This window comes from Tachyglossus aculeatus, chromosome 3, assembly GCF_015852505.1.
Source record: "Tachyglossus aculeatus isolate mTacAcu1 chromosome 3, mTacAcu1.pri, whole genome shotgun sequence".
NCBI lineage: Eukaryota > Metazoa > Chordata > Mammalia > Monotremata > Tachyglossidae > Tachyglossus > Tachyglossus aculeatus.
Window position 1 is genome coordinate 68,353,012 of NC_052068.1, and position 27,936 is coordinate 68,380,947.

At 42.7% G+C, this 27,936-nt stretch overlaps 1 protein-coding gene across 3 annotated transcripts in view; it reads right to left on the bottom strand.

Annotated features, from left to right (window-relative positions):
• Positions 1 to 27,936, bottom strand: part of GRID1 (glutamate ionotropic receptor delta type subunit 1) — an 876,503-nt gene that overhangs the window by 172,512 nt on the left and 676,055 nt on the right. For all 3 annotated transcript variants that reach the window (XM_038744273.1, XM_038744274.1, XM_038744276.1), the window contains exons 6-8: positions 23,654 to 23,824; positions 3,792 to 3,953; positions 2,552 to 2,671 (exon numbers count right to left, since the gene is read on the bottom strand). In XM_038744273.1, the coding sequence (XP_038600201.1) occupies positions 2,552 to 2,671; positions 3,792 to 3,953; positions 23,654 to 23,824 (453 nt within the window). The remainder of the gene's footprint in view (positions 1 to 2,551; positions 2,672 to 3,791; positions 3,954 to 23,653; positions 23,825 to 27,936) is intronic.

A 27,936-nucleotide genomic window follows, 5' to 3' on the forward strand; every position in this document is an offset into this window, starting at 1 on the left:
AAAGTATTTAGCAGTTCCTGTATGCAGAGCACTGTAACTAAGCATTAGGAGAGAATTCACAAATGGGAATTAGATATAGTCTCTGTTTCCTTGGGGTCTCACATTTAAAGAGTTTACATGGGGAAAAGGGATTGGAGGCAGACACAGGAGTGATGAAACATTAAAACACAACTCCAGCAAATATACAAAATAAGCTCAATGGTGAAGAAGGAGGAGTCTGAGACCATGTGGGAGAAATTTTATCTCTGGCCTGATGTGCAGGCTGGGAGCAGGGGCCCCAGTGGCAGGAGAAAAGGAGAAGTTACCACTGTGCTTTTCTCAGTATAATTGGAGGAGTCTGAGAGTGAGTGGGAACAGCTTTTATCCCTGGCCCTAGCAAGCCAGTGATGTGATTTGAATATCATAGACAGCAGATATACTTCAATCCTCTCCTAAAGGTTGCCTAATATTGAGAATGGTGAAGGGAGAGCTTTCTTGGTGCTACTTAGAAAGACAGAACACTGGGTTGAATGGACCAATGCACTGATGTTTAAGGTCATCTATGCCATTTTTGCAAGCAGCCATGGGGCTGACCCATCTTTGCCATTCACCTTAAGGAACTTTCAATAAGAAATCTCCTCTACTTCTAAGTTTAGTTGCAAGATCAAAGAGGATCTGTTTTTCAATTGATAATCCCAACTGAGCCCACAGAAACTCTTTCTCATTAATGATCATGTTCAGATACACCAGAAGAAACCTGAAAGAAAAAAATGACAGCACAGCCAGAAGTGGCCATATAAGGATTCAGGTGACCTCAGTTTTCCCTTGTGATTGTCCTACTTTTTTTTTATCCAATTAGTGCACTAGATTCAGAAAGTACATGCATTTTGCAGGGATGAAAAGTTGTCATTGGCTCAGAGTTTCATTACCCATGAGACAAAAATGAAAATGTTTACACAAATCCTCCCAAATTGAGGACTTTCATGATCAAGACACTCTATCAGGTACCAAACCAAATCTCTCATTTCATCCACCTTCTATTCTGCCTCAGGGACTAGGCACTTTAACATTAAGTTTTGTCATATTACCAGTTTTGTCTCTACTTTCATCCAAACTAGTTCTGCTCTTCAAGACAATTTCAATAGGTCATCTATCTGCTTATTATACAGTTGGGCCTTTCCACTGCATTCAGATGTGCTCTTGAGTAGTCATTATTGGTTAAATTAGCATTTGGGAACAATTGTTTCAACGGGAAATATGAGGGCATATTCCAACCCCTGTCTTTAAACTCTCTAATTCTCCCATCCAAGGCTCGCATGCTCACAGCTTCCATGCATGCTTTTTGGATGTCCCAGTGCTGCTATTAAGGGTTAAGCATGCAAATAATACAGTGCTGGACTGCAAAATTAGCTCAATCTCCTAGAAAACATCCAAAGTTCAGCAGTACACTGATAGCAGAAGTTCACATTTCATATACCTCTCAGAGTCACTTTTCCAGGCTTCAGAAACAGTGGTAGAAATCATGCGGTCCCTCTCAAGTACAGCTGAAGTGCATGATGCAGGAAGACACAATCCCACTTTTTTTTGCCATGAATTTTATTACTTTTTCACGCTTTTGATTTTCAGAAATGTTCATGGGCAAATCCTTTTCAGGATGTGTGAATCTTTGGTGTCAGAGAGTAAATTGTTCAGGTGTGAAACCAATTACATAAAGACTTTTTTTTTTTTTATGGAGGGACTGCTGCAAAATAGAGTCTCTTTCATCTCTGCTTGTCCTCCAAACACCAGGAGAAATAGGCTTTGGGTAAAAGAGTGTGTGTGTGTGTGTGTGTGTGTGTGTGTGTGTGTGTGTGTGTGTGTGTGTGTGTGCGCGCGCGCGCACACGCACGCACACGTGTGTGTGTACACATGCGTAAGCACATGTAGACAAGGGTCCATACTTGCTGGGTCATTTAATAATTTTGCCAACTTGTACTTCCCAAGCGCTTAGTACAGTGCTCTGCACACAGTAAGCGCTCAATAAATACGATTGATGATGATGATTTAATATGTATTTGTGCTTAGTTGTTGAATATATGTGTGTGTTCTGTGTATGAGCTCATTTAATACGAAAATTCATTTACTAGCTTGAAATATCTCTTCTGCAACAATCCCACCCCATGTCTCTTGAAAACAAGCCCAGTTCTAGAGTTGATCAATAGAGCTCTCTGAAAAAAATCATTAAAATATACAACCCATGGGAGAACAATTTCCGAACTCCTTAGTCACACTACCGCATTGCCTTGGGGTAATTGAGTGAGCTATTAGAAAATAATACTTCTAATCAAAATGTGTTTTAATTGTGAGCAAATTGCTTTCCACACCTTCCAAAGGAACTGCATTTTGTTCATCTATCAACGGTATTCAGTGAGGTCTTTCAGTCTGCAGACACTCACTTGGTAGAGAACAATAAATTGAAGACATGTTCCCAGCCCTTAAGGAGTTTACAATCTAGTGAAGACACACACCCTGAACCCACCTAGATAGACTGCTGCCCCCTGAAAATGGAAGGATCACTGGGCTTCCCCTTTACCTTGCGCATATCTTTGCCGAACGTCTCACTGTACGTGGTACCAAGGATTTCAAACTGGACATAAGGATTAGAGCTGTCTTCTCGGAATTCCATCACTCCAGTGAGCCCAGTAATGTGACCCTGAGGGAAGAAGGAAGATATACAATTGGGGAATTCTGGAAGGAACAGACAGAGAAGCCCCTAAAACACTACTTTTCCCCCCTCTCAGCTCCAAAGATATGAAAAGCAGGAAGCTCCTATCATGGACATGATCTTGAGAGTGCTGAGGAATGGGCTTTATCTCAATCCACTGGGTTCCATCGCCTCTCTGAACATTCCTTATCCATCAACATGCTGCCAGTTGATGCAGACAGACACCAATACATTTTCATTGTTATTGCAACCCCAAGCAATTTGCTGCAAATAAAACTCCAAATACCATAGATTTCCCTAAATGCTCTTTCATGGCTTCTAAAGGCCAATTCTTTTTAACAAGTCTTCTGCGGATTCCACGATACACTTAAAATCCTAGGCTGCTAAGCTCACATCCATCTGAAATTCATAAGATACATAGATTCTTGAAACAATATTGCAAATAAAGAATGGCATGAATCTTCTCATGCAAAAACTCAGCTCTTGATTATTACTGCTCAGTGGTGCCAAATGTGAGGTGCAGCATCCATGATTTCCACATTAATTAAAATAAAATGCTTTTAATATATTGTTTGGGTGGAATTTTTATATAGAACTTCACAAAAATCTAAGGAGGCCCACTCATCCATTAATCAATCCAGAGTATTTATCGAGTATCTACTGTGAGCCGAACACTGTACTAAATGCTCGGGGGCATTGTATAGGAATAGTAGACATGATCTCTGGTTTCAAGGAGGGGACAATCCACCTTCCAGCACTCAGACCAGGTTAAGGGAGAGGCAGGCTCTTTCTCTGGCAAGTTCAGAGGACTCCCATGTCAACTTTCTTCTTATCTACCGTTCTTGGCCTCCCCCTTTTGCAACCTCCCTGGAATTATTCTATACTTGGAGTCAGAGGAACAGGCGGAGACTTTCAAGGGGGGTTCTTGTTGACCCCATGCAGCTGAGGTACCTCCTGAGAACCATGGGTTTGAGGCAGTTGCTCTCTTCCACCCCAAACCCAAGGCAAGGCAGCCTTGGCACCAAACTATGGGACGTTCACAGATATCACCATCTCCTAGTGCCTGGTATGTCACTAGTGGTGAGTTTGTCAGTTTGGGTATTTGAACCTTCTTTATGGTCTCCAGCATGGATCTTCCTCCGTTCCATGGCTTCGTGGACTTCCTCATGCAGTTCAAGCTTGCCATGCTGTGCCACTTCCTGTCTTCTAGTTTTCTGTGGAAGGCGTTGGCCAGCATCAGCACACTATCGTACAGGTAGAGGTTGGAGACCTGCAGGGAACACACACAGTGAAATAGTTAACCTTGAGGGGTTCCAACCAAGTGAAAATGGTACAAATGCTAGTCAGTCAGTCACTTGGGTCAAGAGTTTCCACTGGGGTCATGGACATTTACAAAGGAAAGGGGAAGCACAGGTGCTATTCTCAATGGGATTCTAGTCCAATGGCTAGGTTATCTGGAAGAGGATTTATTCTAATTCCCATTGCGGTGGCCCAACAGGTGGTAATTATTACATTCCTGCTCGTCTCAAGTAAATCTCCACTCTCTTACCCTAAACTCTTTCTCCAGTCCCTGGTCCATTAATTACTCCTCAAACCCAGGTATTTTTCCCCAGTGTACTAAGGTACAGTACTTTGCACCCTGCTGGGGTTTAATGAATACCATGACTGATATTCTTCCTTCCTACCTGAAACTTCCTCCCTCTCCACCATCAGTTTCATCAAAACATATCTTGTACATATTTCAAATCCTTCCTAAATGATAGCATCCCATGACTAACCACCCTGCTGCACACACACACTTTCATGGCCAGGCCAACTCAACAGCTACCTCAGACCTTTTATGCATTTAACTGCTTATCTATTTACTGATTGATTTCTCTGTGGCTTTTACATCTAATTTCTCATTCTAAACAATGGTATATTCTTATTTTTAAAAGTAACACATTCAACAATTGTGTTATTTACTTATTAACCGCTTACTAGATGCCAGGAACTATGTTAAGAACTGGTGTTGATACAAGATTATTAGTTTGGATAGTTTGGACATTGTCCCTGTCCCACAGTCTAAGAAGCAGAAAGAGAAAATATCTTAACCCCATTTTAGAGTAGAAGAAATGCTAGCTCATTGTGGGTAGGATATGTGTCTGTTATATTGTTGTGTTGTACTTTCCCAAATGTTTAGTGCAGTGCCCGGCACATAGTAATAGTGCTTTGCACATAGTAAGCACTTAATAAATGCCATTATTATTATTATTGTTACTATTATTATACAGTAAGCACTCAATAAATAGGATTGATTGCCCCCTCCTACCTCACCTCTCTACTCTCCTACTACAACCCAGCCCGGAAGCAGCGCGACTCAGGGAAAGAGCCCGGGCTTTGGAGTCAGAGGTCACGGGTTCAAATTCCATCTCTGCCAACTGTCAGCTGTGTGACTTTGGGCAAGTCACTTCACTTCTCTGGGCCTCAGTGACCTCATCTGTAAAATGGGGATTAAAACTGTGAGCCCCCCATGGGACAACCTGATCAGCTTGTAACCTCCCCAGCACTTAGAACAGTGCTTTGCACATAGCACTTAACAAATACCATCATCATCATTATTATTATTATAATTGATGCTCACCTTTTCACTGTGCTTCAGTCTCATCTATCTCATCACCGAACCCTTCCACACAGCCTGCCTCTGATCTGGAACGCTCCCCCTTGTCAAATCCAACAGACAATTACTCTCTCCTCCTTCAAAGCCCTATCGAAGGCACATCTCCTCCAAGAGACCTTCCCTGACTAAGCCCTCCTTTCCTCTTCTCCCACTTCCTTTTGCATCACGCTGACTTGCTCCCTTTGTTCTTCCCCCCTCCCAGCCCCACAGCACTTAGGTACATATCTGCAATGTACTTATATTAATGTCCGTCTCTCCAGCTCTAGACTGTAAGCTTGTTGTATGAGCAGGGAATGTGTCTGCTTATTGTTGCATTGTACTCTCTCAGGTGCTTAGTACAGTGCTCTGTACACAGTAAGCACTCAATAAATCAGAGAAGCAGCTTGGCTCAGTGGAAAAAGCACGGGCTTTTGAGTCAAAGGTCATTGGTTCAAATCCCGGCTCTGCCAATTGTCAGCTGTGTGACTTTGGGCACGTCACTTAACTTCTCTGGGCCTCAGTTACCTCATCTGTAAAATGGGGATTAAGACTGTGAGCCACCCCGTGGGACAACCTGATCACCTTGTAACCTCCCCAGCGCTTGGAAGAGTGCTTTGCACATAGTACACACTTAACAAATGTCATAAAATAAATGAATAAATATGATTGAACTGAATTGAACTGATTGGTTAGTTGATTTGCCTAAGGTCACAGAGCAGGCCAGTGGTAAACCTGGGGTTAGAACCCAATTTTCCTAGCTCCCAGTTCGATCATCTGTTCATTAGGCTATGCAGCCCATTCATGTTTGCTCATCTCTGCCCTTAGATTGAAAGCACCTTGAGGGCAAGGATCACATTTAATAGTTTTTTGGCATATTCTTTAGCATCGACTACAATATTTTAAACATAGGAGGCACTCACTAAAACCCTGTTGGTACTGATAATCTCACTAAACGGTTGCTTTCCGACAGGCTGGTTAGTCCTCTAGACTGTAAGGTCATTATGGGCAGGGAACATGTCTGCTAACTCTGTTGTACTCTATTTATTTTACTCGGACATATTTACTATTCTATTTATTTTATTTTGGTAATATGCGTTGTTTTGTTTTCGGTCTCCCACTTCTAGACTGTGAGTCCGCTATTGGGTAGGGACCGTCTCTATATGTTACGAACTTGTACTTCCCAAGTGCTTAGTACAGTGCTCTGCACACAGTAAGCACTCAATAAATACGACAATGAATGAATGAATGAACTTAGTACAGTGCTCTATACATAGTAAGTGGTCAATAAATACCATTAATCGATGGTCACTACAGAGAAGCCAAAAAGTGAAGGCATCCAATTATGGGCCATTAGACGTCTTTGGGGGAAGCATTCAATGAATGAAAATAGGCAATTCAAACAAAAACCCCAGGAATAGCAATACTCATCTATGAAGGGCTGGCAGATTTCAGAGCCTTGATTGCATGGGGATTTTGGCCTACTTCCATCCCATTAGTAACACTAACAACCAGCATCAAATGAGGCAAAAATGTGGGTTTTTTTTTAAATGACCACTATGAAAAATTCCAGTTGGAGTTTTATAAACTTCTCAGGCAGGCCAATGACTAAATGAAAAATAATTGAAATATTTAGGCCTATTTTTATCAAGACACCCAAGAAACAATTGTTTTAAGGAAAAACATATGCAATTTCATACTAAGCAATCATTTGACTCTCTCCGGATACGTATTCCTGAATACAAGCTCATGCACACTCACACATCATATATACAAAATGTGTGTGAATACATACATGTATGTACACTGAATGTAAAGTACGAAACATTAAAAACTGCCATTAGTGGGCCAAAGCAATGGCCATAAAGTTTATCTTGTCTTCAATAGTGGTAAGAGAATCCTTAGAGGAATCATCTATGTTAATCATCTATATTAATCATCTAACATCTATGTTAGGTTTAGATATAATCCACTCAATATTCTCTTGTGTGTCCCTTCTACATCCCTAGCTTTCCTTTCTATGACCCAATATGGACCATTCATTCATTCATTCAATCGTATTTATTGAGCGCTTACTGTGTGCAGAGCACTGTACTAAGCACTTGGGAAGTGCAAGTTGGCAACATACAGAGACGGTCCCTACCCAACAGCAGGCTCACAATCTAGAAGGGGGAGACAGACAACAAAACAAAACATGTGGACAAGTGTCAAGTCGTCAGAACAAATAGAATTAAAGCTAAATGCACATCATTAACAAAATAAATAGAATAGTAAATATGTACAGGTTTGCCTATTGCTTTACCTAGCTCCTTTTGAACCTAATAAACTTAAATTTTGGCCTGCATAACTTCCAGTGGGAACAAATTCCATCTGTTTCCCATCTGTTGTGGGAAAAAGACTTTCTGTCTGCTTGTTTGTTTTCAACCTTTCACTTTTAAGCTTCAGTGGATGCTCAAACATCCCATCGTTATGGGATTTGGGAGAATAGCAATTCTGTGTTTGGCCTGAAGAGTTCCATCACGTCACTTTTCAGATTATAAAGGAAGATCCACCACCTGCTGATCACGTCTGCTGCTAACAGGAAGAATAATGATATTTGTAAGCGCTTACTATGTGTGAGGCACTCTACTAAGCACTGGGGTAGATACAAAAAAATCAGATTGGACCCAGTCCCTGTCCCATGTGGGACTAACAGTCTGAGTAGGAGGGAGAACAGGTATTCAGTCCCCATTTTACAAATGAGGAAACTGAGGCACAGAGAAGATAAGTGACTTGACTAAGGTCACACAGAAGAGACATGTTGAAGACAGGATTAGAACTCAGGTCCTCTGACTCCCAGGACCATCCATACTCTTTCCCCTATGCCATACTGTTTCTGTCTCTTCCTCAGCTCTGTTATAGCCTTCCTATAATGTGGTGACCAGACTTAGCAAAGGGTACTCTAAATCCTGACCTGCCAAAATTTTAATCTGAGGTCAATACTTTTTGTTTTGTTGGGGGTTTTTTGAGAGATGTAGTAACTTTCAGTACACTGAAAGAAGACAGCAGTGTTTCTGTATCTTTTCCCTCACTCTTTCCATTCCCCAGATTTTACCTGATACTCTGAAGGCCCCTTTTCTGTCAGCTCCTGAACAGCAGACTGGCATAGTGTAAAGCACATGGGCCTGACAGTAAGAAAGACAGAAAGACAGCGTTCTATGCCTGACTCCATCACTTACCTGCTGGGTGACTTTGGACAAGTCACTTGGCTTTTCTGGGCCTCAGTTTTCCCATCTGTAAAATGAGATTGGAATATCTCTTCTTCCTTCCCTTCAGACTCAGAGCACCATGTTGGATGGGGTCAGTGTCTAGCCCGATTATACTGTATCTATCACAGTGCTTGGTAATAATAATAATGATAATAATAATAATAATAGTATATTTTAAGCACTTACTTTGTGCCAAGCACTGTTCTAAGTGCTGGAGTAGATAAAAGGTACTCAGGTTAGACAGAGTCCCTGTCCCACAGGGGGCTCACAGTCTTAATCCCCATTTTACTGATGAGGGAACTGAGGCACAAAAAAGTGAAGTGACTTGCCCAAGACCACACAGCAAACAAGTGGCAGAGCTGGGACTAGAACCCATGACCTTTGGACTCCCAAGGCCCTTGCTCTATCCTTTCATTCATTCAGTGGTATTTATTGATCGCTTACTGTGTGCAGAGCACTGTACTAAGCACTTGGAAAGTATAATTCAGTAACAGAGACAATGATGATGGTGATGGTATTTGTTAAGTACTTACTATGTGCCAAGCACTGTTTGAGGCGCTGGGGTAGATACAGGGTAATCAGGTAATCCCCATTTTATAGATGAGGTAACAGGCACAGAGAAGTTAACTGACTTGCCCAAAGTCACACAGCTGACAATTGGCGGAGCCAGGATTAGAACCCACGACCTCTGACTCCCAAACCCGTGCTCTTTCCACTAAGTCATGCTGCTTCTCATCCCTGCCTACAATGGGCTCAAAGTCTAGAAAGGGGGATACAGACATCAAAACAAGTAAACAGGCATCAGTATCGTCATTATCAAAAAGAGAATTACAGATATATACAAATCATGAATAAAATCAATAGAATCGTAATTATAAATATGTACCTATATACACAAGTGCTGGGGGGAGGAGGTAGAGCTAAGGGAGTGGGTCGGGGGAATGGGAGGGGGAGCAGAGGAAAAGGGGGTAGTCTGGGAAGGCCTCCTGGAGGAGGTGAGCTTTCAGTAGGGCTTTAAAGGGGAGAAGTGTGCTAGTTTGGCAGATTTGAAGAGGGAGGGCATTCCAGGCCAGAGGTAGGACATGGGCCAGGGGTCCACAGCAGGACAGGCGAGATCGAAGCACAGTGAGAAGGTTAGCGCCCGAGGAGCGGAGTGTGCGGGCTGGGCTGCAGGAGAGAAGGGAGGTGAGGTAAGAAGGGGCAGGCTGATGGAGAGTTTTGAAGCCAATAAATGAGGAGTTCCACTACACCATGCTGCTTCCTTGCTACCTGGTAAGTGCTTAACAAATACCATGTTGGAGTCAGAGGTCATGGGTTCAAATCCCAGCTCTGCTAATTGTCAGCTGTGTGACTTTGGGCATGTCACAACTTCTCTGTGCCTCACTTACCTCATCTGTAAAATGAGGATGAAGACTGTGAACCCCCTTTGGGACAACCTGATCACCTTGTAACCTCTCCAGCGCTTGGAACAGTGCTTTGCACATAGTAAGCGCTTAATAAATGCCACCATTATTATTTTTATACCATGATAATCATTGTTATTATCATCCAGTTGGCCATAATCTACCCCATGGAAAGGCAAAATCATTTAACCTAAAAGAAAAAGCGTGGCCTAGTGAATAGAGCACAGACCTGGAGTCAGAAGGAATTGGGTTCTAGTCCTGGCTCTGCCACTTCTCTGCAGTGTGACCTTGGTCAAGTCACTTAATTTATCTGGGCCTCAGTTATATCATCTGTAAAAGGGGGATTAAGATTGTGAGTCCTACGTGGGACATGGACTGTCTCCAACCTGTTTAGCTTGTATCTACCCCAGCATTTAGAACAGTGCTTGACACATAGTAAGTGCTGAACAAATACCATCCTTAAAGGGAATTCTCCCCAGAAACCAGGCCCGGCTTTTGTGTCTTCCATGACTCTTAACAGAATAGGGGCGGGGGAGAGAGGCATGAAGGAAAAATGGATAGGAGGGCTTCCCTGCCTTCTCTGCATTCTAAAAGAAGCCTTGACTGTCAGCCTAACAGCTTCCAATGGCACGAACTGCTAAATAATTCACAATATTTATATTCCTCTGGAATAAAGATCTGACTTGCTGATCCTGCGTGTTGTGTGGGAAATGAAGTTGCTTTAGCTTTATTCTCTTGAAAAGTTTACACTTTAAAGTGGATTGTCCTTGACAGATGAACTGAAGATGTTTTTTCTTCTCTAGTTTTTGCACAGCATTCTTTCCACCATTTATCTTAATTATTGATTTATTTATCTAATCTTTGTACCCAATCATTTCATAGAGTAATATAGTCTGACAATAAAATGGGGCTCCTATAAGGATCAAGGCCAAATTGAATTTCAGCAGGACAAATTTACTGAAGCTCTTCAAAAATGAATTAGGTTTTTCCAGCCGTAATCAGGACTTAAAAATATATGAGTGAAGAAAGACGTCCAATTTAAAGAGAAGAAGGCAGGGAAAGACGTGACCTATCCTCTGCCCTCAAAGTTCCTCACATGGCAAACATTAAGGCATTTCATTTAAAAGAAACTTATTTTCTGGAGTTTCCCTTCTAGAACTTCTCTCATGAATGAGGTGTTGCAGTGTGATATAATTCATTCATTCAATCATATTTATTGAGCACTTACTATGTTCAGACCACTGTACTAAGCGCTTGGGAGAGTACAATATAACAATAAAGAGATACATTCCGTGCCCATATGAACCAGAAGTCAGTTTTAACATCAGGCTTCAGTTTTGGTGAAAATTAATTTGTGTGTATGTGTGTATAATTTCTTGCTTTCTTTAGTTTACATAAAACTAAAAATGAGTAGGAAGTAGTGTGACCTAGTGGAAACATCACAGGCCTGAGTTCTAATCACAGCTCCACCATTTACCTATGGTATGACCTTGGGAGAGTAACAACTCTTCCGCGCCTCTGTTCCCTCATTTGCAAAGTGGGGATTCAGTGACCGTTCTCCTTCCTACTTAGATTGTTAGCCCTATGTGGGACCTGATTATCTTATAGCTACTCCAGTGCTTAGTCCAGTATTTGGCACATAATAAACACTTAAGCACCACATCTAATTCTGTGAGAAATTCTTCCAACACGAACCGCTAAGAGCATCCTTGAAAGTCCTAGAATCAGCCATTCAGGAGCACCTATAGGTTGCTGAATAGAGCCTAGAAGTGTACACCCACACAAGAAATCATGAAGATGATTATGAACTGCTCAGAATCAGCACAGATCTTCAGACTAATAAGTAGCCAGAAGTAGGTTGAGGTTCCCTATTAGCCTACACCTGGAAAATCCTATGCCCAGTCAAAAATCTCCACTTTTACACTTAGATGAAGACTGCCATTGAAATCTGCTACCTGGGCAACATTGTGACCAATAATATCAAAAAAGACAATCCTTTGAAAGGTCACCAACTGTGGTGCCAACATGGATCTAGATTCAGATCAAACTCTGAAGAGAAGTGTCTTATCTGTTCATTTATATGAATGGAAAGCATGGATTTAGCTAAGAAGCCACATTTAGAAAAAGCCACAGGTCATACAGAACAATAACTGGCAAGAAAGACTGTGAAAAGTAAGGCCCCAGAATATGGCATTAATGGCATCAAAGCAAACCCATTTTTGTTGGATGGGACATGAGAGAAAAATGGGCTAGAATAGATCTCCAAGTAGTAGTAGTGGTAGGGAGGCCAGAAGAAATGCTACAAAGACACAGTGAGTTAAACCTTAAGATATGGCAGAATTGTGGAAAGCAGAATAATAATTATAATGATAGTATTTGTTAAGCATTAACTATGTGCCAAGCACTGTTCTAAACACTGAAAGACAGACCAGCCTGCCTTGTGGTAATCAGAACTGGAATCATCTCTTAGTGATTTGGGGATTTGAGAACAGTCCAATATGAATACAGAGAAACTACTGCTAAGTCCCACAGATAGCGACTGCAGCAGCATGGCTCAGTGGAAAGAGCACGGACTTGGAAGTCAGAAGTCATGGGTTCTAATTCCACCTCCGCCACTTGCCAACTGTGTGACTTTGGGAAAGTCACTTAACTTCTCTGTGCCTCAGTTTCCCCATCTGTAAAATGGGGATTAAGACTGTGAGCCCCACGTGGGACAACCCGATTACCTTGTATTTCCCCCCCAGCGCTTAGAACAGTGCTTGGCACATAGTAAGCGCTTAACAAATGCCATAAAAAAACCAAACTGAATCAAGAATAATTTTTACCATACTTCATTCCAAACCTGTCTCTCCTCCTGTTTCCTTCTTATGCTTTTTCCACTTCCATCATGCTGCTTGTTCTCCATGTTCCTTGTGTCCCTGACAAGACTAGGATGGTCCCTTTGGCACAACTCTAGCAGGAGAAAGACACTGTGCTCTCCTCCCCCACCATGGAGAACTATTTCTTTTAATTTCTGGAAAACACCAGTCTCCTGCTTAAAACAGTATTTCTTTCTTGCTAGTAAAAACCTCAGGGCAAAACTTAGATTATATCTGTCATTTTACTTTATACAGTATGTTCCTTCTTTTTATTTTTCATTTATTAACTAGGCTAGTATATAAGGATACTCCTTTTTTTTCATTTTCTGAAGTGCATGCAGAAGAAACATTCTTCGCCCTTGAAAGAATATTTCCCTCTCTGACAGATTATGATCAATAGGAAGATGAGTTCTGGATTCGAAGTGGTTCTGAACTCCCTCTTCCCCCCCTCCTCTCCCACAACCTCTTTCATGACCTCTGCTACATATTCAAATGAATTATTTATATCTTTTCACACTCTTTTTATCCAAGGTTTCCTTCATTTATATCAGTTGTTCTTCTCCCACTAGGCTGTACGATCCCTAAGAACTGAGACGGGGGTCCAATAAGCCTTCTGCATGTCCCCCAGACATCTAGCTTAGCAGGTTCTCAATCAGCATTAATGATGATGCTGATATTAAAACCACTTTCTATTCTATTTTGAAAGGGCAATACTTGTTTCTTCTTAGACAAAAGTACCCAACCCAAGTGTTGTCCATCTTAATAGGTTGAGGGCAGGATTGTAACTGCAGATATTTCTGAGGTGCTAGCAAGTGGGAAGTGGATCCCTCTGTTCACATTCCCCAAGGTTCACAACTCTGGTTATTCTAGCTTTCAGGACTGGCCCTCATCTTCACTGAAACACAGTTACCTATGAAACCAAACTGTACAATATAGGCTGGAGGGGTTGAGTGTCTCTCTTCACATAGTGACCCCCCCAGGAGCCAGCTAATCCTCCTCTGCTTTTCCTAGGGTAGGGAGGCCAGGCTTCATCTGACAACAAAAGCCAAGGCCCAGGGGTCCTTGACAAACTCCATGCATTTGGACTGGGTGGTTATAGTGGGATCCAGAGACCTGTATCGTTTCCTGGCATTCTTTATCTCACTGGGTGTGAACCAGTTCTAGACTGTGAGCCCATTGTTGGGTAAGGACCGTCTCTACATATTGCCAGCTTGTACTTCCCAAGTGCTTAGTACAGTGCTCTGCACACAGTAAGCACTCAATAAATATGATTGAATGAATGAATGAATGGGTGGCCATCAGAGGCAGCAAGGAGGAAGGGTGATGGGGTTGGTGCAATGTCTCTTTCTGCACAACAAAAATCTCACTAATACTGCATAAGTTGAGTAGTCCAGGGAAGCTGCTTTTTGGGAAAAAAAAGACTTTTCAGTGCTTCCTTTTTTTAAATGATGAACATGAAGCTTGATCACCCATCCATCACCCACAGGGAAGCAGCATGGCTCAGTGGTAAGAGCACGGGCTTTGGAGTCAGAGATCATGGGTTCAAAACCCGGCTTCACCACTTAGCTGTGTGATTTGGGCAAATCACTCAAGTTCTCTGTGCCTCAGTTACCTCATCTGTAAAATGGGGATTAAGACTGTGAGCCCTATGTGGGACAACCCAATTCCCTTGTATTTTCCCCCAGTGCTTAGAACAGTGCTTTGCACATAGTAAGCACTTAATAAATGCCATTTTTTTTTTATCCAACCCATCTTTTTTGATGAGTAGTAGCTTGGAATTTCAACCTCTGGGTCCAATCAATTAAATCAATCAATGGCCGCAAATTCTCCCAGTGTGCTGTGGGGCAGGGGACAGCCCTGGCTCAGGCAGAGGGTTTGTCTTCTCTGAACTGGTAAGGCATCTAGCTATGAGTCCCTGGATGCCCTAGGGTGTCAATTAGGTGGGATCCCCCTGACCAGTCTTGACTGAAGATCTCCAATACAAGAGGCCAAAACCCACATGTTCCTGCCACCTATGCATCAGACAAAAACGCCTCACGCTCAGCTTCAAGGCTCTCCATCACCTCACCCCCTCCTACCTCACCTCCCTTCTCTCCTTCTACAACCCAGCTCCACCCTCCACTCCTCTGCCACTAATCTCCTCACCGTGCTTCATTCTCGCCTGTCCCGCTGTCGACCCCTGGCCCATGTCATTCCCCTCACCTGGAATGCCCTCCCTCCGCACATCTGCCAAGCTAGCTCTCTTCCTCCCTTCAAAGCCCTACTGAGAGCTCACCTCCGCCAGGAGGCCTTCCTTTCCTCCTCTTCCCCTCCCCATCCCCCCTCTTACCTCCTTCCCCTCCCCACACCACCTGTATATATATATATATATATATATATATATATATATATATATATATATATGTTTGTACGTATTTATTACTCTATTAATTTTATTTGTATATATTTATTCTGTTTATTTTATTTCGTTAATAAGTTTTGTTTTGTTCTCTGTCTCCCCCTTCTAGACTGTGAGCCCACTATTGGGTAGGGACAATCTCTGTATGTTGCCAACTTGTACTTCCCAAGCGCTCAGAACAGTGCTCTGCACACAGTAAGCGCTCAATAAATACGATTGAATGAATGAATGAACTGTCTGAGAGATAAGTTTGTTCTTGACAACAAAAGAAGTGATCAAGGCAACCCATGCAAATCAGCCAGAATCAGAACCTCCAAGAACAGTATCAAGCCTTGCAGGACTGGCTCCTCTCTCTGGGAAAATGAGGCCCCTCTGGAATATGTATTAACTGTTCCAGACTGCAACAGCATCATTATTAATCATATTTATTGAGCACTTACTGTGTGCAAAGTACTGTACTAAGCGCTTGGGAAAATACCATACAACATCAGACACATTCCCTGGCCACAGTGACCTCACGGTATGCTGACAAGTACCCTGAAACATTCAACTACCATGCAGGAGAAGGTCAAGGATGGAGATAAATGAGTTGAATTGTGAAATATCCATGCTCTGACCCTCTTTGGGCAATAAAAACTATATCTTCCACTCCATCCTTCCTTTTTCCCTGAGAAACCTGGCATCGGAATGATTCCCTGTCATTAGTTATCCCACAGATACACATTAAGGAATGGATAAGCTTCTGCTTCATGGAGTTTACGATCTAATAGGGAGGCAGACACTAAAATAAATTATAGGAAGAGGGAAGCAACAGAGTTTAAAGATCTGTATTTTAAGTGCTGTTGTGGGAAGGAAATGGGGCGGGGGGGGGGGCACCTAAGGTCTTAGGGGATGAGGTCTCAAGTGCATAAGTGATGTAGTAGTTGAGGGAACTGGGTGGGGAGATGACAGCTTAATCAGGCAACTCCCTTAGAGGAGATGTGATTTTTGAAGCATTTTGAAGATGGGGAGAGTAGTGGTCTGCCAGATGTAAAGGGGGAAGACAAGAGCAGGATGTCAACTGCATGGGAGAGAAGACCAAAGCACAATGAGTATGTTAGCATTTAAGGAGCAAAACATGTTAACTGTGAGAGAGGAACAAGGATAAGTAATGGGGAGAGAACTGATAATGATTCCTTTCTGGGTCCTCTCTGGAGTTTTTCCATTTAATGATTGCAGCACAGCAGAGGTGTGAGTCAGTCATGGGATTGACTGTTGTAACTCCAGCCCTGTACAAGTTGACCTTGTCAGATATGACTCACATTTCCACACTTAATATTCTAGATGCAATTCTGATGCAATTTTGTGTTATAGTTTGTGGTGGTAGCCCTCATTCTGGCCCTGTCATGTCTCATCACCTGCATTCCTCCCTCATCATCCCAGTGCTCCCATCGGGTACATGCTAATAATAATGATGGCATTTGTTAAGCGCTTACTATGCACCAGCACTGTTCTAAGCGCTGGGGTAGATACAAGGTAATCAGGTTGTCCAACGTGGGGCTCACAGTCTCAATCCCCATTTTACAGATGAGGGAACTGAGGCACAGAGAAGTGAAGTGACTTGTCCAAGGTCACAGAGCTGACAAATGGAGGAGACAGGATTAGAACCCACAACCTCCCAAGCCCCGGGCTCTTTCCACTGGAAGAGAGAGAAGGGGAAGGGGGAGGGAGAGAGGAGAGAAAGGGGGGGGGAGAGAAAAATATAGAGGAGAGAAAGGGGTGAGAGGGAAGAGAGAGAAGGTGAGTGAGTAGAGAGAGGAAAAGAAGAGGGGAGAGAGAAAAAGAGAGGAGAGAAAGGGAGTGGAGAGAGGGGAAAAGAGAGAAGGGGGAGAGGGAGAGGATAGAGAAAGGAGAGAAAGGGGGGAGAGAGAAAGAGAGAGGAGAGAAAGGGGAGAGGAGAGAGAGGTGGAGAGGGAAAAGTGGGGGGAAGAGAGAAGGGAGAGAGAGAGGGTCAGAGAGAGACAGGAGAGAGGGAGAGAGAAGTTAGAGAGAGGGGAGAAAGAGGAGGAGAGAGAGGGGAGAGAGGGTCAGAGAGAGAAGGGGGAGTGGGAGAAAGAGGAGAGAAAGGGGGAGAGGAGGGAAGAGAGAGAAGGTGGAGATGGAGAGAAAGGGGTGGAGAGAAACAGAGGGAGGGTCAGAGAGAAGGGAAAGCGGGAGAGAGAAGATAGAGGAGAGAAAGAAGGGGGAGAGAGAAAGAGAGGGGAGAGGGAAAGAGAAGGGAGAGAGAAAGAGAGTGCAGAGAGGGTCAGAGAGATAAGTTTGTGCCTTCTAAAATGTGACTGCAGCCATGTGGCCCTTTAGGGAGTGAGCTTTGAATCCAAACTGTGTTAATTCCCCACCCAGACCCAACAGGATGGTAGAGTTTTCACCCTGCACATTTGAACAAAAATCCATTCTTGTTTTTCTTCCAGGTTCCAGGGCATTTTAAAGTATGAAATATGAGCTGTGGCTGGCACAGCCGCTTCACCCCCTGGGAGTGAGCTTTGAATCTGAACTGTATTAGGGAAGCCTTGCTCCGCACCAGTCCAGTCAGCTTGCTATGCTGGCCTCATCACTGACAAACTTGAAGGGATTTTCCAAATAACAAAATCACTGTTCAGAAAGGTGCTGTGCTTTCATGAAATCCTTCCATCATTTAGTGTTTTGCCCCATTACAATATGGGCACAGCACTCTGCATTTTTCTTAACGTCTCACTGTTTATACCCATGGCCTTCTAAGTGGAAACAGACTTATCTGTGAAGAGACAGGGAATGAATTTGGATAAGAAACTGAAATTATTAGTTCACTTAGAACATGCAAGTACTACAAATGTGGCATCTGTGGGTTTCCATCTTTGTCAAAATGATTGCCTCTATAAACAGTGAAGATACTCAGGGTGACAGGTTGCCTATCCTTGACTTCATTTGACCCAGGAGTCTCTGGGTTTGTCAGTCCTGCTGTTGCCAGCCATGGGAAGCTTCAGGATCCTGAACTCAGTATTCAGGGAGGAAGGTCATCTCCATAACGTGCCTTCTGATATAGAATATGGGATGAATTTACTGACTCTTGGTTGCTGAATCAAAACACCAGGGAACTTAAGTGAGATTAAACAAGTCTCTCAAGTTGGCCTTGCTGAGGAAGAAGGTTTCCAATAGGGACAGCCTCATGAATATCTATTGGCTGACTGCTGACTAGGTGTCTGGCTCTCTGGTGTGACTAGTTGGGGAGGGAAGGGGCTGGAGAAGTGGAGAGAAGAGAACAATGTGCTGATTTCTTTCTTACAGAATCATTCTCCTGGATTGTGCAGTGCTTCAAAGAGAAGTAGCATGGACTAGTGGAAAGAGCAAAGAGCTCAAGCTTGGGAGTTAGAGGACCTGGATTTATTTTGTTTGTTTTTATGGTACTTGTTAAGTGCTTATGATGTCCCAAGCACTGTTCCTAACACTCGGGAAGATTAAGCTAATCAGGTTAGACACAGTCCATGTCCCACATGGAGATCACAATCTTAATCTCCATTTTACAGGTGAGGTAAGTGAAGCATAAAGAATTTAAGTGACTTACCCCAAGTCAAACAGCAGACCAGTGGGGGAGCCGGCACTAGAACCCAGGTTCTTCTGATTCCCAGGCCTATGCTGTATCCACTAGGCCACACTGTTTCTGGCTCTGCCACCTGCCTGTTGTGTAATCTTGGGCAAGTCACGTAACTTCTCTGTGCCTCAGATACTTCATCTGTAAAATGGGGATCAAGACTGTGACCCCTCTATGGTAGAGGTACTGTGTCCAACCCTGTTATCATATGGTATACAGTAAGTGCTTAATACCATATTAAAGAAAAAAACAGCCAAAAGCTCAACTTGTGAGATCTCCCCCATCTAGACTGTGAACCCACTGTTGGGTAGGGACCATCTCTATATGTTGCCAACTTGTACTTCCCAAGTGCTTAGTACAGTGCTCTGCACACAGTAAGCACTCAATAAATACGATTGAATGAATGAATCTGGTTATTTACTTCTTAGTTCTATGAAAAAGACTGGTTCTGCAGGCTAGAGAAAGAATTAAGAGGCAGTGATTCTTTTTTGGGGAATGTATCAGAGTGGGAAATAAAAATTCACCTTCCCACACTACTGTCTGTGGAGGCCAGGCAAGTTCCAGTGGACTGCCCTGGATCTGGTAGGTGGAGAGAAGGATGACACTTTACGGAAAGGAACCAGAAACAGGTTTCAGTTCAAATTTCTCCGCTACCTGTCAGTAATTCTAGGTTTACAAATTTTGCACAAATAAAAGAACTCAAAAACGCAGAAAAAGGGCCAGAGATAGGCCAAAGTTTGCCATACAAGAAGGTATTCACTTTAGGATGGCACCCTTGGAGAAAGGATGGCACAATGCCTAGGAATGTGAAAGTAGGGTGTTTTGGGAAAGAGGGAGCAGAGATGGAGATCTGGGCAAGCGAATTGAGAGTTCTTTCTCATCCAAGAAAAAGGAAAAAATAAGCTCTTTGGTGGAGAGGAGTCTGTGCATCTAGTATTTCCCTTTTCAAGGGCCAAGCATTATATGTGTGCCAGAGATCAAGGTGAATTTTCCATCACAGTATTAATCATGCAATATTGAACATCCAGAAAGTTGGTCCTGCCCTGCAGAGTTCTGACCCTCTACCAAGCCCACATGTCAGTTGAGAGCTGCCAGCAATGCCACCTCAAAGGCCAGTGAAGGGACCAGCTGGGAAGGCCAGCTGATGCTCAGATGCCAATGATTCAAATATCCATTCCTGAATAGAGTAGCTGCCTTGTATACCTGCCAAACTCACCCGGAGAGTGCAGTCCAAAGGAGGGAGAAGATAGAAGTGGAGGACAAAACGGAACAGAGTCTTGCCAGTGAATGCAACATTTTTCCCCCAAGCAGGCAGCGTGCATGCCAATCATTATTTTTCACTGGGCTCCTCTTCCCGGGGTGGGGGTGGTCAAAAGAACCCAACTTCTGACTGAATTTACTATGACTAAGAAGGGACTAGATCCAGCTCACCACTGCATCCATCCATATCCTGAAAAGGAATTGACTCATCTGTCTCTTTTGTGGGACAAAATGATCTCTCAGAAGTGCTATTGGCAGCAGAGTTGGTGTCTGCTCACCCCAGGGGTAAGGGACATGTCTTATGCTATATCAGTAACGGATTATACTGGCTGTCTCCTCCACTATAAGGGATTATAACTACTACCAATATTGTCCACTGCCAGGCACTTCATAATGTCCTCTGGACATAGGAGACACTCAAACACTACTGATGGTTTATTCTTTCACAAGGAAGAAATCCTACCACCAGGGCCTTCAAATAGGAAAGCCAGATATGTATATGAGTGCATTTTTCAGAAATATGCATCTGGAAAGGAACAAAAGGTAAGTTGGGTGGTTGTATTTTCCACCCTTGCTTCTATTGTACAATGCCATTCCGGTGATTCAGAGGATTCACAATGTTGCTTTTGAGTAGGTCTTTAATATCAAGAGGTTCATAAAAATCTTGGAGCATATCAGCCATTCCGGAAGGGAGATTGTTCCATTCTCTAGACTATCTAGCTTCGGTAACCAAATTCTTGTCTTGTCTTATGCTACCAATCAATCTGCGCATCAGGCAGAAACTTCTCACCCTGGGCTTCAAGGCTCTCCATCACCTCGCCCCCTCCTACCTCACCTCCCTTCTCTCCTTCTACAGCCCAGCCCGCACTCTCCGCTACTCCACCGCTAATCTCCTCACTGTACCTCGTTCTCGCCTGTCCCGCCGTCGACCCCCGGCCCACGTCATCCCCCGGGCCTGGAATGCCCTCCCTCTGCCCCTCCGCCAAGCTAGCTCTCTTCCTCCCTTCAAGGACCTGCTGAGAGCTCACCTCCTCCAGGAGGCCTTCCCAGACTGAGCCCCTTCCCTCCTCTCCCCCTCGTCCCCCTCTCCATCCCCCTATCTTACCTCCTTCCCTTCCCCACAGCACCTGTATATATGAATATATGGTTGTACATATTTATTACTCTATTTATTTATTTATTTATTTATTTTACTTGTACATTTCTATCCTATTTATTTTATGTTGTTGGTATGTTTGGTTCTGTTCTCTGTCTCCCCCTTTTAGACTGTGAGCCCACTGTTGGGTAGGGACTGTCTCTATGTGTTGCCAATTTGTACTTCCCAAGCGCTTAGTACAGTGCTCTGCACATAGTAAGCGCTCAATAAATACGATTGATTGATTGATTGATTAATTATGCTGTCTAGTTGTTTCCAACCCATAGCGACAACATGGACGCATCGCTCCAGAATGCCCCACTCTCCATTTGCAATCATTCTGGTACTGCCATTAGTGTCATTTTCAAAAATGAAGTATTACTAGTAGGAGATGTATGTATTGAATTCCTACTGGGTTTGAACACATTCAAAAGAAGCATGAAAGACATTCTTTGCTCATAAATATATTTCACAGATACAAGCACACAAACATATATATGACAAATGCATGGATATATGTACATGCAAAACTGGCTTTTTTATGTGTATGTGTGTGAGTATGTATCACGCCATGGAATGAGAATGGACCTAGCCCAGTGTTATTAGAAACTATCATGCTAGGCATATTTTCCCAAAAGCCTTTCTCTTCTCTATACAGGTGCCCAAATGAACAGGTAAAACCCTACTCATTTGGCTTGCTTAACAGAGCAGAGTAAGAAACAATTTGGCCAAAGGCTGCCATTCAGTTGACATTACTACATCCCACTCTGCAGAGACAATGAGGATGGTTGATTTTAGAATCTACTGATCTTTATAAGCCTTCCAGAATGGAATTATTGCCTTTAGAAAAAAAGCTGCATCCTGGGATAGGTACCAGAGGTGGTGAGAATTACATCCCCAAAAGAATTTTTATTTCCTTGGGGTAGACACAGTAAACAATCCATGACCTAAATGTTGTTTTTGAGAGGGTGCTCTAAACATGTTAATCTGCCCAGTATATCTCCCAGCTAGAGGCTAGCAGAAATTATTTAGTTTTCAACATAGTCTTTAAAAGACAAAACTAAAAAACCCAATAATCACTGCTGAGGAAATTAAGAGGGGACAACCTGGAAACTGGATTAGTTTACTACATGCTCAAGTGGTTGTGAACAAGCAAAGTGAATAAATCTAACCCCACCCTCCACACAAGGCCTTTGCAACATGTGGAAAGAGGAGACTGATTCCTAGAAGAGCAGGAGAAATGTCAGAAGATTCAGGGTTCAGCCAACCCTAGTCTGACCTCATTCCTAAATGGAGATTTTCCTGTTCTTTCCTTTTGCAACTTCAAAATGAAAGCAGGATGCCAAGATCCACAATACTGTGTAGTTATGTATTGTGTAATTGCTTCTGTTGAACTGTGGACTAAAAACAAGAACCCACTTAAGTAGATGTGAATAACTGTGTTATTTGTTAAGTGCTCACTATGTGTCAAACACTTTACTAAGCCCTAGGGTAGATATAAGATAATCAGGTCCCACCTGGGGCTCACAGTCTAAGTAGGAGGGAGAACAGGCAGTGAATCCCCATTTTGCAGATGAGGGAGCTGAGGTACAGATAAGTTAAGTGGTTTATTCAAGATCACACAGCAGGTAAGTGGCAGAGACAGGATTAGAACAAAAGTCATGTGACGTACAGTCTCATGCTCTTTCCACTAGGCCTCATGGCTTTCCTGGAGTCCAGGAGAAAGCAACAGAGATGACAGTGGAAAGCCTTTTACCTCTCATTTTCCAGCACCATTTACTTAGGAGAGACATAATTGGCAGGTAGGCATCTAGTGTGCCAGTTCATGGCTTAGCTGCACCCTATTGCTGAGTAAATGGTTTTTAGCCCCAGGCATTCTAATGGTTTGGTCTCAGTAAAATGAACCAAGGGAAAGAACGCTCCCTAATTTATTTCCCAGAAGTCATTCAGATGGTAATTTCTTCTTATCTTAAGACACTGGAAGGGATTTAAACTACCAGTCTGGAGAACAAAGCTTCCATTCCCTAGGACTCCCCAGTGAATCTTTTTCTCCCCCTCCAGAAAATGGCTAACAAGGAAAGAGATAGGAGCAGAGCTAAAAACTGTATATCCCCAAAATGTGCTACTTTAAAATAAAATGGGCCCCCGGTGGGCTGGTATTCCCGGATCAGCTAAGAGCCCACACAACGGCCTGTTAATGCTTTATGCAGGCAATATTAGAGCTCCACAATTCAGTCTGGGGAAATGATAAACATTCCTCGGAATTAAGGTTAGTCAGCAATGCCCCTCCCCTTGTGGAGCATGCTGAGATTTAAAAACTGTCCCATCAGTTCTTCCTTTCCTCTTCCCATGAAGATATCCAGAGGCAAGCAGCAGTCTCCCACTGCTTCCCAAGGAAGAGGCTTGACTATGGCCCGATTACCCACCTGCAGCATTTGCAGATAACCTTCTTGAGGGTCACAGAGCAGTGATGAGATCCGATGGTTATTCCTTGTACATTTCTGGCTGTCCTTTGCGGAGGGAAAGATCTGGCGGACCACAGTCATTCTGCCCAGAGCACTGTGCACCAGCTCCAGGATCTCCGGGTCACTGATTTCCTAGGAGGGAAAAGGAAATCTTTGAACATTTTTAGGGGCTTCTACCATCTAAGGTAACAAATGAAAAATGTTTCGCTCAATTCCAAATTGGCTAGATTCTCCCCTGTTTTGGCAAAAGTGTGAATTCATTTTCCTAGGGAAGAATGGGAGGTGGAGAGCTGAGCAAGGGTTGGAAAGTGAATTGTGCTTGCTAGATCTTTACCTGAAGAAACATTTCCTAGTGGATATACACAGAGCTGGGAGTCAGAAGGACCTGGGTTCTAATCCCAGCTCTGCCACCTGTCTGCTGTGTGACCTTGAGCAAGTCACTCAACTTCTCTGTGCTTCAGTTATCTCATCTGTAAAATGGGGCTCAACACTGTGAGCCCCATGAGGAATATGGATGGTGTCCGACTTGATTACCTTGTATTTACCCCAGTGCTAAGAACAGTGTCTGGCACATAGTAAGCGCTTAACAAATATTTTAAAAAATGGCAGTCCTGTCTAGCAAAATTTGATTCAGCACACAATTAAAAATGTGGGGGGAGTAAAATTTATAACAATAATAATGATAGCATTTATTAAGCACGTATTATGTGCAAAGCACTGTTCTAAACACTGGGGAGGTTACAAGGTGATGAGGTTGTCCCACAGGGGGCTCACAGTTTTCATCCTCATTTTACAGATGAGGGAACTGAGGCCCAGAGAAGTTAAGTGACTTGCCCAAAGTCACACAGCGGAGCCGGTATTTGAACCCATGACCTCTGACTCCAAAGCCCGTGCTCTTTCCACTAAGCCACACTGCTTATACTACTTGGTTGGTTGATTTGTTCTTAAGAACTGAAGATATTTTGTCCTACGTTAGGAAAAGGACTCTAATTTGGGTTATGAGATTCATTTCATCCCAGAGTTTACCAAATATTAATTAGTGAATGCATTCGCAGTACCCGTATGATTGGCAATGGATAAAAATAAGTGAACTATCCTGAACCTTCTCCTGGGACTCCAACACTTGGATTATTATTTACATATTCAGAAAACAATTTATACTGCTAACAAGACCAGTGCGCACTCAGGTTTTTTTTCCTCTTTTTGAGCCTGTAATACCAAGTCAAGCAGTTCAAACAAATGGAACATTCTCAGCTAGCACCAGGAGCAATGCTCTGGCCATTTCAATATCAGAACTCCCAGGACTGTGGCCCAGGAGAGGCCGCCCAGGCTCTGGGCCATCAGGGACTCCCTTAAGATCAGACTCCAGCCATGCAGGGTGAAGATAAAGAGGCGATATGTCTTCCCATCTATGAAAATATTTGGATGACTGCGGCTATTGTGACTGATAAACTCGGAACAGCTCTGACTCAATGGTGCGGATGCTGAAATTCCTCTTTTGCAATATTCCATGAGTCTGGAACTTCCTACCTACCTAAATTGACAGACCATAGGTCTCCTCACCTTCAAAGACCTCATAGAATTTTACCTCCAAAAAGCTTTCCCTGATTAACTCCCAACACCTAGTCACATTAACACAACTTTCACACTTACACATTTACTTATACCCTCTCTTAGAACTTATGTATGTATAATCAATTGTATAGTCAATTTGTTGATTCTGATTTCTCTGTTTGTAAATATGTTCATGCCTGCCTCCCCATAGAGTGGAAACTCCTTGTAGGTAGGGAAAATTCCATTGTACTGTCCCAAGTCCTTAGTGGCTAATAGTCACTCAATAAAAGCTTTCATGGATTACTACTACTGCTTTTTTATTATTATTTTAACCTTCCCTTACATATCCATCATCAACCCTTTCGTTCCTTAGATTGCGATCCTCATATGGGGCTGGGATCAATTCTAATTCGCCTCTTTGTATTTGTTCCCAGCACTCAGTGCAGTTCTTTGTCAGAATACGCACTCATTATATACTATCAAATGAATTCACAATTCATCAGTCCTACAAATGACATCTATTGGTTATGGCACAGTTTCATGAGGGAAAATGGTGTTTTAAACTTGTGGTCAGTCACCTAAAGTGTTTTATGTCACCATCTGCTCTACACACAGTAAACACTCAATAAATACCCCTGGTTGATTGATGGATTCATTCATTCATTTATTCAATCGTATTTATTGAGTGCTTACTGTGTGCAGAGCACTATCTACAACATCACCACCATAGGAGTGTGCTTTGTTTCTCTGAACTGTTTTCTCAATTTCTTATCTTTATTTGTCAACCATCCTGGAATTTTATTTCATCTGAGGGCCCTTCAGGGGAAAAGACTTACAGAAACCTTCTATTTTGAAAATGTACAGGAGCCAATCATGTACCACATACTTATGAGGATGTGGGATAAATGACTAGGGCCTTATCATAGCTCCATGCTGGGTTTGACTGGTCCTGAGATTTAAGATTCAATCCCTTGAAGAAATATTGAATCTTTAACTTTGTATCAGAGCCTGCCTCTCACTGCAGGCTGTGAAGTAGGAATAAAAAATCCATATAACTGTATGTATCTGCATAGCAAAACTTGGTTGCACTGTGTTTCTAAACAATTTCTAAACACACATGAACATACACGCCTCCCCCCTTAGGAAATCTTTATTATTTTACTTGCTAGAGACTGAATTAAAACTGAGGCTCCAGGCTGACTCCAGACTAGGGGATCTGGCATCTAAATTTTAGGATTCATCAACAGAAATGCTTTGTTTTATAAAATTGTATTTGTTATGTTCTTACTATGTGCCAGGCACTGTTCTCAGCTCTGGGGTAGATACACAGTAATTAGGTTGGACACAGTCCATGTCTCACATGGGGGACTCAGAGTTTTAATCCCTATTTAACAGATGAGGTAACTGAGGCAGAGAAGTGAAGTGACTTGCCCAAGATCACACAGCAAACATGTGACAGAGTTGAGATTAGAACCCAGGTCCTTCTGGCTCCCAGTCCAGTGCTCTATCCACTAGGCAACACTGCTTCACATTCTTTCCCTGCCAGTTTCTATCACCAGTTGGAGATGAAGAGAAAAGATCTTAGATTAAATACATGTTTACGGTGGGATCCTGGGGAGGAAAAATTCACCTGGAGGAATAAAATGGGGAAGGTGAGATGTAGGAAAAGTAGCACTAAAGTTTCAGAATCTATTGGCATCAGTAAAAACTGTTATTCAATATTCAGACAGCTCTCTAAAAGTACCTTATGCCTTGCAAATATTTACTAGTTTCCTGCTATTCCTTACACACACCTAGATCTGACTTTTTTTGTGAAATTAGTTTCTTGACAGCTCTGAAAACAAAATTAAATGTATTCTCCTCAAATGTATAGCTACTAGAGGGTAAAGCAAATGTTCATGAAGGAATTTATGGAGAAGGATTGGCTTTGGGAGAATGGAACAAATAAGAAAAAATTCTGGGTCCACTCTCTAAAGATAACTTCCACTGAAGCCAACATGAGGTTTCTGCACATGTCAGAATTCAGACACACACCAAAAATTGAAGGAAACAGGAATAAAATGACTTAGAGGGATGAGTGGAGAGCTGTTTATCTTCAACCAATCAAGTTTTTTTATTGAACACTTAACTCTACAAGAGCACTGTACAAATCACTTATGGGAGTAAAACAGTTAGTAGACATTACCCTTTCTCTCAAGGAGCTTACAGTCTAGCAGGGGAGAAAGACACTAAAACAATCAATCAACCCATGGTATTTATTAAGAGCATATACTGTGTGCAGAGCACTGTTCTAAATGATTCAGAGGGTATAACAGAGGTTCCCTGTTCAGTCAGGGAACTTGCCAGCTGTGTGACCTTGAGCAAGTCACATAATTTCTCTGTACCTTAGTTTTCTCATTTGTCAAATATTTATGCTTATTGTTTACTGTGTGCAGACTACAGTACTAAGTGATTCAGAGAGTACAATATAACAAATTTGACAGACATGCTTCCTGCCTACAAGGAACGCACAGTCTAGAGGGGGAGACTGGCGTTAAAATAAATTATACATATGTATATAAGTGCAGCAGGGTATGAATAAAGGTCACAAATCCAAGTGCAAGGTTGATGCAGAAGGGAGACAGAGTAGGGGAATTGAGAGCTTAGTCAGGGAGGGCCTCTTGGAGGAGATGTGATTTCAAAAAGGCTTT